Source organism: Megascapheus bottae, chromosome 6 (assembly GCF_031878675.1).
Source record: "Megascapheus bottae isolate mThoBot1 chromosome 6, mThoBot2.hap1, whole genome shotgun sequence".
Classification (NCBI taxonomy): domain Eukaryota; kingdom Metazoa; phylum Chordata; class Mammalia; order Rodentia; family Geomyidae; genus Megascapheus; species Megascapheus bottae.
The window spans coordinates 42,923,959-42,936,220 of NC_143514.1; the positions used below are offsets into that span (position 1 = coordinate 42,923,959).

Consider the following 12,262-nt stretch of genomic DNA (forward strand, 5'->3'; position numbering starts at 1 on the left):
AACTGCACCCACGCCCAGAGTTCAAGCCCCATGATCAACAAAAAATAAATAAATAAAAATGAAAATAAAAGGCAAATGGTTAGGTATATATTTTGAACAAGCAGTTTATAAAACTATTTTAGTTCTTAAGTGACAAATATGCTGTTTAAAAATACATTGTTAAATTATATACATGGAGAAAAATTTAGAGTATATGTGCCTTATACTATTTTACTACCTTTGGCCTTTTTTGTTCCTTTTTTTTTTTTATGACTTGCCCTTTTTTTTATTTTTTATTATACAGAGTACTGGCTGGGAGGTAGGTAATGTTTTAGTTAGTTAAAGACACTAATAGATTGATTTGATCAGATTTCTTATGCCAATGCTTTGCCCACATGTGCTAGCTGTGGGTATTCTGTTGCTATCTGCTACCAACTGAATTCATTAACCAAAGAAATTTTGTTATAACACTACAGTATATTTTAAGGAATTTATTATTAAGAGGTTTTAGGCAGTGCATGGGAATCCAGTGTTACACTAATGAGATTCTTTGGTAAATGAGCCACTTTGTCATCACTTTAGTTTGTTTGAAACATTTCCCTCACCAACATTTACACACAGATTTCTTTTTTTTTAACCATATTGTTTCACCTCATTTTACAGAGGTCGATTTATGTGATATTGCTCAGAGGTGTAAATAGAAAATACTGTATTTCACTTAATCTGAAATACTATCAATCTTAGGACTGCATTAGCATCTGACTTTAAGAAAGAAAAATACTGTCACATTAAGTCGTGGCATCCTATCAGTTAAAAGCTACTGGGATACTAAAATGTGGACAGAATGTAAGCAACTTATACTTGATGAAATACTGTATTAGTTTGATTTTTAATTACTTCACTTTGAGCATAAGTACTACCAAGAAAGGAAATTTACTTTTGTTAAATTTTGTTGTAAAGGAGAAATAGAGAACTTTGAAGCTGAATTTCACTTGATATACTAAGTGCTTAGTTTTAGTGTTTAATGAAGACTGTTTAGGCTTCCAGTTAGTACAAAGGCTTGTGAAAAATACAAATCAAATATGTCTTGAAAATTCCAGAAAGAATTGATTAGCATTGTTTCTTAATCTTTCTGTAATGGAAAGAATTCTATAAATTATGTTCTAACTTGTACTGATGACATAGAGCTAGATAGTAGTATATCACATTTATTTAGCATTAGGTATATTTACAATGTTATCCCTTTTCTTCTCACTTTGTAATCAGATTTATGTTGACTAGCCTATACTCTTTGGCTTTGCATTAAAATCTTTATTTTAGGCCTCAGGAATGAACTACTGAATTCATTGCTTTTCTTTAGATGAAATCAGCAGTTTTCCTATGTATCTACCTTAATTCTTCAGAGTGTGTCATCTTATTAATACCAAAAATATAATCCCTCAGCTCTACAGCTCAATTAAGACATATGTAAAGTGACTTGCTGTGGTAATCTTTGAAAGATAAGTTCTTTATGAATATTCTAACAGGAAATAGAATTATCTGAAAATTAGGAATATGTTGAAACCTCTGAGCAGTTTGTTACTAGTCTGCTTGATGCTAAATCGACCCCTGAAAGGTATAATTTTCACTGATTATGACATTAATACCATTCTTCCATCATGTTTATTGCATGGTAAAAGTTGCACAAACTATTTCCTTGTTAATATTTTTGTCACTACCTTTTACTGGATCTTTAGCTTTGTAGCTTCTAAATTTGTTGCACGTTTGTTTTTTGCTATTCCCTGTAAAACTTAAATGGATGCTTGCATTTTATAAATTGTGTTTGCTGCCATTTGCTGCTTAATTGTTTTTGAAATTTTCTTAATTAAAATGCTTTCTGTTTTCTCTTCTCTCTTGCCCCTGGTTGCTGACCCTCCTCCCTACTTTTACTATTGTCTATTGTGGTAAGTTCCTATCTTGTAAATATTTTTCTTTGTTACTCTGAAAACCCCAGTAATTTCATTTTTTCTTAAAGCTGTTTCCTAGCTAATTTCTTGGTATTCTTATAGAAGTTTTCATTGAATTAATATTCAGTAAGGGTAATTTACACATTGTAGAAAGGCTCTTTGAATTGATAGTTCACCCCTTTGCTTACATCAAAGTACTTCTGGGTTTATGTATTAGCAATGTGTTTCATTTTTGCATTCTGCTTTTGCTTTATTTAGTACATATATTTCACTTGGCAAAACTTTTTGAAGTGTGTGTGAGAGAGACAGAATATATGTATGTGTATAAATGATAGCTGAAATTTGCTATAGTATGCAAGTAATAAATTATAAACCTTACAGAATCAATGGCTGTTATCTACTGTGCCACTTGCTATTCCTTAACAGCTGTCTTATGGCTATTTACTTTTTCCCAAAGTGAAAGTTTATTTTTTTATTTTTTGGATGCATTTTATTTTTAGGAAAAAGAGAAATTTGTTATTTCTACATAAAAAATTAGTAATTTTATATTTTATATATTTATTAATGATTGATTTGCATTCAAAAGTACATCAATACAAGTTTCCATTTAAAAATTCATCCCCTAATATTGATAACATAGTGATGTAACACTTCATCTATTAAAAAGAAAATTAGCTGGGCTCTGGTATTTCGCCCTGATACTCAGTCTGAGATCTGAAGCTTGTGGTTTGAAGCCAGCAGTGGCAGGAAAGCCTTGGAGACTCTCATCTCCAATTAGTTACCAGAAAAATCCAAAAGTGGAGTTGTGGCTCAAATGTTAGAGGGCTTCCTTAAAGTAAAAAAAGCTCAGGGGCCTAGTTTAAACCCCAGGAAAATTTAAAAAAAAAAAAAAAAAGCCAGGTGCCAGTGGCTCACGTCTGTAATCCTAGCTACTTCAGGAGGATGAGATCTGAGAATTGGGGTTCAGATCCAACCCAGGCAGGAAAGTCCATAAGACTCTTATCTCCAGGGAACCACCAACAGAAAACTAAAAGTGGTGCTGTGGCTCAAGTGGTAGAGTCCTAGCCTTGAGCCGAAGAGCCCAGAATTCAGAGTTCAAGCCCCATGACTGACAAAATTAAAAAAAAAAAAATTGAAAAGGAAGGAAAGGAAAAAGAAAGGAAGGAAGGAAGGAAGGAAGGAAGGAAGGAAGGAAGGAAGGAAGGAAGGAAGGAAAAGAATATTCTTTAAAGACAATACCATACCATAGTAATAGATATGTCTCCTAATCTCTCCAGGAAAAGCTATAAAATATAGGATTATCTTTAAAAAGCTACTATATGGGGTAGAGTTTGGCCTAGTGGTAGAGTGCTTGCTTAGCTTGCATGAAGACCCAGGTTTGATTCCTTAGTACCACATACATAGAAAAAAGCTGGAAGTGGTGCTATGGCTCAAGTGGTAGAGCTCTGGCCTTGAGAAAGTCCAAGGACAGTGCTCAGGCCCTGAGTTCAAGCCCCAGGACTGGCAAAAAATAAAAATAAACTTAGAAAAAAAGCTACTGTAGGGCCAGGAGTTTGGCCTAGTGGTAGAGTGCTTGCCTAGCATGCACGAAGACCCGGGTTCGATTCCTCGGTACCCCACATACGTAGCAAAAAGCTGGAAGTGGTGCTGAGGCTTAAGTGGTAGAGTGCTAGCCTTGAGAAAGTCCAAGGACAGTGCTCAGGCCCTGAGCCCAAGCCCAGGATTGGCAAAAAAAAAAAAAAAAAAAAAAGCTACTGTACGAAATTTCTAAAGAACCATAGGTTGTCCTCATTTTTTATATTGAACTATACAAAGTGATTGTTTCTTAACATTTATTCCTAGACAGGATGAACATGAATATGAATCAATGTTTGATATTTATGCTTCCAAAACTATTGTGATAGCTCTGGTCTGTTGCTTTAGTCATATTTTGTAGGCTTTCATCCACCCTGATGCTGAGTGAAATAAAGTAATTCATCCAGGTAAACGAGAGTTTAATCAAATTAGAAAGAGGAAACTGTAATAGAAAAAAGAAATGACTGAAAGAAGAAAGCAGAAAAAAATTTGAAGAAGGTAGAACATAAAACAAGTGCTTTTAGATAGCTGATTAGGACAAGGACACTCCTTAAGAAGCATTTAGATAGAGGTATAAGACATCCAGGAATAAGAGAATGAAGGAAAACAATTCATGGAAAAATCCTGTTATTACCGGGAGAAGTTGATTACCTCTCTGATAACTGGTATAGACTGAAACGGAACACCTGATAAGAAGATATACCACTGATTTCTATTCTGTCCTTTGTGCAACTTTGAGGAGCAAAAGAAAGATATGGTCAGCAAACATTTAATGCATAAATGTATTAGGTAAGCCTTTTTTTTTCCTGGAGTAAAGGACATATAATGGTCTGGATTCAAATTCTGACTGGCATATGCTCAGTAGATAAACCACCAGCTTCATTTTTATATAGAGAAAATGAGAAAAGCATACAGACACACACAGTTATTATGGCGGATCATGCTGTAATATAAAGAGTTCTAAAATGAATTACTTAGGGAAAAATCACAAGATTTTTAAGGAAAGCATTAGAGAGGTGAAAAACATATCAAAGGTCATGATAATTACTAATTAAGAGCTTCAGATTCAGGTTTAAATACACTAGGGTTTAACTTCGGCTCTTCCATTCCTTACTGGTCATGAACAAATTATTATTTTTATATACTCTTGTATGACAAGGCCACAGGGGTTCACGCCTGTAATCCTAGCTACTCAGGAAATTGAGATCTGAGGATTATGGTTCAAAGCCAGCTCGGGCATGAAAGTCCATGAGACTTATCTCCAATTAACCACTAGAAAACTGGAAGTGGTGCTTTGGCTCAAGAGGTATGATGGTAGCCTTGGGCTGAAGAGCTCAGGGACAATGCCCAGGCCCAGAGTTCAAGTCCCACGACTTACATAAAAAGTTTATTGTAAGAGACTTCAACCATTAGAGGCAAGGAAGACAGGCTTCTTGAGTCACCATTTCCACATCAGCTCTGAAAAAAGTAGAACAGCTAAGCTTTGAAGAGTGAGTTGCAATATGGGAGAGAAAGATTTTTTTGTTGCTTTTTGGTTGCTCATGGGGCTTGAACTCTAGGCCTGGGAACTGTCCTTGAGCTCTTTTGCTCACAGGTAGTACTCCACCACTTGAGCTACAGACCCATTCTAATTTTCTGGTGATTAATTGGAGACTCAGACTTCTTCTCTAGCTTCATCCCCTATTGCTCCCTTTCTGGTGTGGGCACACACACACACTCACTTGAAATTTCACTAACTATAGTTACTTCTCTGACCTCTTGCTCTCCCTTATTCTGCTCCACCCACACTGTAAGCTTTTGCCTCGAGGACTTTGTACTGGACTTTCCTCTGGCTGGAATATGCTTCTTCCAGAAATCCCAGACATCAACTCTCACACCTTCTTCACATCTTAACTCAGATATCACTTTATTGATGAAATCTACTCTACCTCTTTCATCTCCTGACTCTTCTGCTTATTAGCTTACATTATTTGTAAAAGGGAGAAAGTCATCCTAGTATTTCCACACATGTCTATAATATATCTCAATCAACCTCACCCCCTATCACTCTCCCTTATCCTACTCACCCTTAAAACAATTTCCAGTAGGTTTCACTCTTCTATTTTCATACATGCAAATTAGCTATTTCAGGCACTTTCATCTCCATCAGCACTCCCTCTTCCCTCTGGTGCCTCCATAAAAAAAAGCCTATTCCTTTGTTCACTGATTTATCATAAGTGTCTAGAACATTTTTCTGGCACCTAGTATGTTCTCAATAAATACTTAAATGGATGAATAATTTCCTTCACAGATTCTTTTATGACTTCCTCTTTCTTCCTCTCTCCCACCTACTTTGCCGAATGCTCCTCTCCTTTCTTCCTCTCCCCTCATTGACTTGATCAGTTCTTTTTACTCAGGAATTTTGTCTATGACCAGCACTTTATTTGTCTCTAACAGGGTTTGTCTCCAACAAGATTTGCTTTCTTGATAATTTTTACAATAACATATATTGCTTTGCATTGTAGATATTTGTATATGTTTTTATTATGAGGATCAGTCTTTTGTTGTTAATAAGGGTGAGCAGTAGCTAACATAAGAAAGTTTCTCCTTGGGGCCGGAAGTTTGGCCTAGTGGTAGAGTGCTTGCCTAGCACGCACAAAGACCCAGGTTCGATTCCTCGGTACCACATACATAGTTTAAAAAAAAGCCAGAAATGGTGCTGAGGCTCAAGTGGTAGAGTTCTAGCCTTGAAAAAGTCCAAGGACCGTACTCAGGCCCTGAGCTCAAGCCCAGGACTGGCAAAAAAGAAAAAAAAAGAAAGTCTCTTCTTGAAGTGAATGTTAATACGATGTATATATAAATAGTTTTCCAGGCACCAGTAGCTCATTCCTATAATTCTAGCTACTCAGGCTGAGACCTGAGGATCATAATTCAAAACCAACCAGGCAGGAACATCCACAAGACTCCATCCCCAATTAACTAGCAAAAGGCTAGACTGAAAGTTTGTGGAAGCGTAAAGTACCATCCAGAAGCAAAGAAAACAGTGAGAGCTCATAGCCCTAAGTTCAAATCCCAGTATTCACACACAAACACACATACTACTGAATTTTAAAATTATTGAACTTCAAACTTTATTAATAAAAATTCAATTCCTAGATCCAAGGAGGCAGTTAGGCACTGATACCTTACTGATAGATCACAGCTACTCACAGTAGATCACACAGACACAACACTGTCTATTTCTGTGGCTTCACATATTAAAGAATAGCATTGAAAACTAATAGATGCAAAGGGGACAGTACTTTTTGTCTTAGGAAGAGCTGGCTGAGAACTGAAAATTTTAGCTAAAGAAGACAAATCCTAATTCCCATTGCAAATATTTGACAAGTCAGTCTTAAAGTTTAAAATACATTTTAAATCTTAGAAGCTAGAAACTTCTAAATAGTTCTTTTTCTAGAGAAAATGTTTTTTTGATACTTGAAAAATTTTAAAGTATGAATGTACTTTAAAAAGTACATTTAAAGTATGATGTATATATGCTACCTGTCTTGAAAAATAGCAGTTACTATTTTTTAATTGTTTGTACTGAGGTTTAAATTCAGGACCTCATGCCCTTGCTGTCTTTTTCTGCATACGACTGGTTCTCAACCACTTAAGTCATGCCTCTAATTCAACAGTTACAATTTTTAAAGTAATTCTCATAAATGCCTTTTTCATATTCAGTTTGGTACCTTCTTTTCTCAGTTATGTCCAGATTTACTGTTGTTGTATTGTTCTGTTGGCTTAATCTACCTATACATCTCATTTGCTATAAAAGTTAGTTTATATGTGTCTGTTAAATTTGAAATAAAGAACTAAAGAAATTTTTTCAAATTGGAAATGTTTGTTTTTGGTTCTTTTTTTAGCACCGAAAGCATTTTTCTTTAAAGCTTTACTTATTTTGGACAAAACTACGAATATACTTTCAGTCATTATAGTTTTCCCCCTTCAGTATTGTAAGACTAGTGATTAAGGATTAGTGTCTTATTTTACTTAATTACCAGTAACATCTGATATATATGTTCATATATCTTCTGGTCTTTCTTGTATAGGAAAAGTAAGTATAAAGCAAATAAGGCTTAAAGAGTTTCACAGGATAAAGTAACAGTGTTCAACAAGAAATGTACTCATTACCTTACTTATATAACTGTAACCCCTCTGTACATCACCTTTACAATAAAATAAAAATAATTTTTTAAAAAGTTTCACAGGAATTGGAAAACATATGTGTGATTATGTATATAGGAGCCACCTCAGAGCCCTTCTGAAATAGCTTGTGTCCCAGTTGTAAACATTTCATGAAAACTTTCTCAGAGTTACCTTTATTGAAAGAATTTGTTTTCACCTATCTGTGTGAGCATTATGATCAATTTAATGTACTTTGTGCATGATACTAATGTGTGTTTAATGCACACAGAGGGTATAATCTCTGGGGGCCCATCATAAACATATTGCATCTACAAATACATTTTTCCTTGAATTTACAAATTTTATTCCTTCACTCCATATTTAGTCATTCTTCTACATACAATCATTTTACCAAAAGAGGGATACTATTATGTATTTTTTCATTATTATTGGTCCAGGATCTTGTCATTTTATTGACTATCTGATATATGCCAGATACTATTCTTGGTTCCTAACTTTTATTATCTCATTTTTAAATACATAGAGAGAAACTTAAAAAACAAAGACCATTGTGATACTTGGTACTAACTCTAAAAAATACATGTGGTTTAGTCACTTCATAAAAGCTGTCATTGCATGTTTGCTAGAAATAATGAAAAAAGACTTGCCTCATCAAAATATTGTGATACTAAAATTAAATTTTCACCATGTTTTAGAATTGCCCACTATTGCAATGTAAGCATAATGTAAAAAACAAAAGGACTTTATATTAAAGTTTCTCATTTTCCTAAACCTAGGATGGTAAGCGGATGTTTGGCACCTATTTCCGTGTCGGTTTTTATGGAACCAAGTTCGGGGATTTGGATGAACAAGAGTTTGTTTACAAGGAGCCTGCAATAACCAAACTTGCAGAGATATCTCACAGATTGGAGGTGAATCCTGTGATGCTTTATACAGTATCATCTGTAATTTATATCTCTGGTAATGAATGGACTTTCAGATTCAGATCCAGATCTAGTCATTTAATCAACCAGATTCTCCAAGTAAACTACTCTTTGGGGGGATTTTTTTTTCTTCTTTCTTTTGTTGGTGGTACTGGGATTTGAACTTGGACCCCATGCCCTAAAGCAGGAGTTCTACCATTGAGCTGTGTCTCTAATCCTTTTCCTTTCATTATTCAAATAGAAGTCCCTCTTACCAGCCTTGGAACAGGGTCTTCCTTTATATACGACTTGTTTGCCAGGATAACAAACAGCTACACCACCCCTCATCCCCCAGCTTTAATTGGTTGAGATGATGTCTTAGGAACTTTTTTTTCTCAGGCTGGCTTCAAACTATAATACTCCCAGTCTGTGCTTCCTGAATACCTGAGAGGTTACATATATGCATCAGCCCACCCACTTATAGGGACTTTTGTAGGTACTCTTGCGAACCCTTCCAACACCTTATGGAACAGTAATTTTTTCATGTTTTTTTCACACATATTTTAGAATCTTTTACCCTTCAGAATTACTTTGATTTGTAGAAATTATCCACATGTTGTAGGAAAAGACATAAGCAATTAAGTAGCAGCAAATAATGAAACTGGAAGTAGACTTCTAGGAAATTGCTGGACTAAGTGTATTTTTCTCTGGCTTAACTGGTTGCCAGAGAGACTGCTTTAGAGCTTAAATGCCTGGAGTCACTGCTCACAAACACTTCTTAGAATCTGTTCACATTTATGACTGCTTGTCACCATGAATGATTGGATGTCCAGCCTGGCTGGCTGCCTGCCTGCCTGCCTGCCTGCCTCCTTCCTTCCTTCCTTCCTTCCTTCCTTCCTTCCTTCCTTCCTTCCTTCCTTCCTCCCTTCCTCCCTCTCTCCCTCCCTCCCTCCCTCCCTCCCCCCCTCCTTCATTCCTTCTTTCCCCTCCCCCTTTTTCCTCTTTCTCTTTCTCTTTCCCTTCCTGTTTCTTGTAGTTTGTACTTAGGGCTTCAGTGCCACCACCCCCAGTACATATCTCTTTAGTTATTCTTTAGGTACAGTCTTGATGGGGAGGGGTGTTGTTTTGTTTCGCCTGGAATAAGCAGTCCTCCCATCATCTGCTTCCCAAGTACTCAGGACTACAGTCATGCTGCCACCCTGGGCTTATTGTTTGACATGAGGTCTTGCTGGCTTCGAATCTACATCCTCCTGAGATGGCTTCAATGATTAATCTTTATATTTATTGAATTAGCCAATCTTTTCTGTTACAATTATTCATTCCAACTTGTCCCTATTCTTATTTAATTTGTGACTCTGGGACCAGATTGGCATCAGTTGGGAGACTTTAAAATGCAGCGGGCACCAATAGTTCACACCTGTAATCTTAGCTACTCAAGAAACTGAGATCTGAGGATCACAGTTCAAAGCCAACCCAGGCAGGGAAGTCTGTGAAATGTTTAAGTACCAAAAAAGCTGGAAGTGGTGCTGTGGTTCAAGTGGTAAAACTCTAGCCTCGAGCACAAAAGCTCAAGAACGGTGCCTAGGTCCTAAGTTCAGAGCTCAAGGACCCACAGGACCAGCATATATACATACACACATACACAAACATTCACACATGTGCTCACGCGCACAAACACACTACCTTTAAGTGTGGGAGTTTGTCTTTTTACAATTTTTGTTTTTATTGGTGATATGGTCTCAATTTGGGCTGGTCTCAGTTCTCACTCTCCTGTCTGCTCTTCCAGAGTGTAAGGGTTAAAGGTATTAAAGATGTATACCACCATACTCAGCTTAGTTTTTTTCTCCCGTGTTAAACAGCTTTAACCTTGCCTATGCTGCTATTCAAAGTCTAGCACTGGACAAAATTTCAACAGTTCAATTTTTATTTGGAAATTCTTCAGTGTTATCATAAATTATTCATAAAAGTGGGTGCCTATTCATGACTCAACGTCTATAAGGAATCAGGCCACATCAGAATTGAGAAGATCCTGTAAAATAAGGCTTTTCTTTGGTTGTTGCATTCCTCCCCTTCTTGTTTTTCTTGACCCAATGTGAAATCCTATATTTTTACTGAAAGAAATTATTTTCTTTTGTGTTCTTTAATTACATGGATGGAAATTATACCCAATGAAGACTTAGGGAATTGTTATTTTATAATAACTGGCATAGCTGTAACAGACCTAATACAATCCTTCATCTTGCTCAGCATTCTCCCTCAGGCCACTGTACTCATTAATCATATTAACTTCATGTGCAAGATTTTCTTTTCTTCATTGTAGGGATTTTATGGAGAAAGATTTGGAGAGGATGTGGTTGAAGTAATCAAGGACTCTAATCCTGTAGACAAGTGTAAATTAGATCCTAACAAGGTAAGTTAATTAAACTGTAATGACACAGTTATGTCTCTAAGACCCTCTCTGCAATTTTGTTTGAGTAATACTGATGACTTAACAAGGAAGAAATGAAGGACTTTTCCTTTTCCAGGCATACATTCAGATTACCTACGTGGAACCATACTTTGACACATATGAGATGAAGGACAGAATCACCTATTTTGACAAAAATTATAATCTTCGCCGTTTTATGTACTGTACGCCCTTTACTTTAGATGGACGTGCCCATGGCGAACTTCATGAGCAGTACAAACGGAAGACCATTCTGACTACCTCTCATGCCTTTCCTTACATTAAAACAAGGGTCAATGTCACCCACAAAGAAGAGGTGAGTCCCTAAGTAGAGAAAACAGTTCATGGACCAAACACATTCAAACTCAGTCTAGCTACAATCTGGATTAGCACATAACATACTAGTGTCACATAATTCCTTCAGCCAATCAGTTTTAGCTTTATTTCCAAGTGTGTGTGTGTGTGTGTGTGTGTGTGTGTGTGTGTGTGTGTGTGTGTGTGTGTGTGTGTGTGTATGCATGCATGCCATGTGCGCGTGCGTGTGTGCGCCAGTCTTGTAACTTGAATTCAGGGCCTGAGTGCTGTCCCTGAAGTTTTTTGCTCCAGGCTAGTGCTCTGACACTTGAGCCACAGCTCCAATTCTGGCTTTTGGTGGTTTAATTGGAAATGAGTTTTACAGACTTTCCTGCCTCGACTGGCTTTTCACTATGCTCATGTTTCAGCCTCCTGAGAAGCCAGGATTACAGGTGTGAGCCACGAGTGGCCAGCAGCATCTACTTATTTTTCTTTGGTGGTTGTACCTGTACTATGGCTTGAACTCAAGACTTGGGCAGTGTTCCTTAACTTTTTTGCCAACGGTTGGCGTTTTACTACTTGAGCCCCAGCTTCACTTCTGACTTTTATTTTTGCCAGTCCTGGGACTTGAACTCAGGGCCTGGGCACTGTCTTTGGGATTTCTCAAGTCTAGCACTACCACTCAAGTCACAGCACCACTTCCCGCCTTTTCTGTATGTAGAACCAAAGAATAGAACCCAAGGTTTCATGCATGCTAAGCAAGTACTCCACCACTAGGCCATGCACCTGGCCACTTCTGGCTTTCTTAACAGTAATTAGAGATAATACTCTCATGCACTTTCCTGTCCAGGCTAGGTTTGAACCATAATCTTCAAATCTCAGTCTCCTGAGTAGCTAGGATTATGAGTATGAGCCACTGATGGCTAGCTTATTTTCTTTTTTTGTGGTTGGTT

At 36.8% G+C, this 12,262-nt stretch overlaps 1 protein-coding gene across 13 annotated transcripts in view; it reads left to right on the forward strand.

The window, feature by feature from the left end:
- Dock7 (dedicator of cytokinesis 7) overlaps window positions 1-12,262 on the forward strand; it is a 156,493-nt gene that overhangs the window by 137,164 nt on the left and 7,067 nt on the right. For 7 of the 13 annotated variants that reach the window (XM_090334707.1, XM_090334709.1, XM_090334711.1 and 4 more), the window contains 4 exons: window positions 284-298; window positions 8,453-8,578; window positions 10,890-10,979; window positions 11,095-11,331. In XM_090334707.1, the coding sequence (XP_090190833.1) occupies window positions 284-298; window positions 8,453-8,578; window positions 10,890-10,979; window positions 11,095-11,331 (468 nt within the window). Of the gene's footprint in view, window positions 1-283; window positions 299-1,972; window positions 4,530-8,443; window positions 8,579-10,889; window positions 10,980-11,094; window positions 11,332-12,262 lie in introns of those variants that run through there. The other 6 variants (XM_090334708.1, XM_090334710.1, XM_090334713.1 and 3 more) reach the window with 2 other exon arrangements.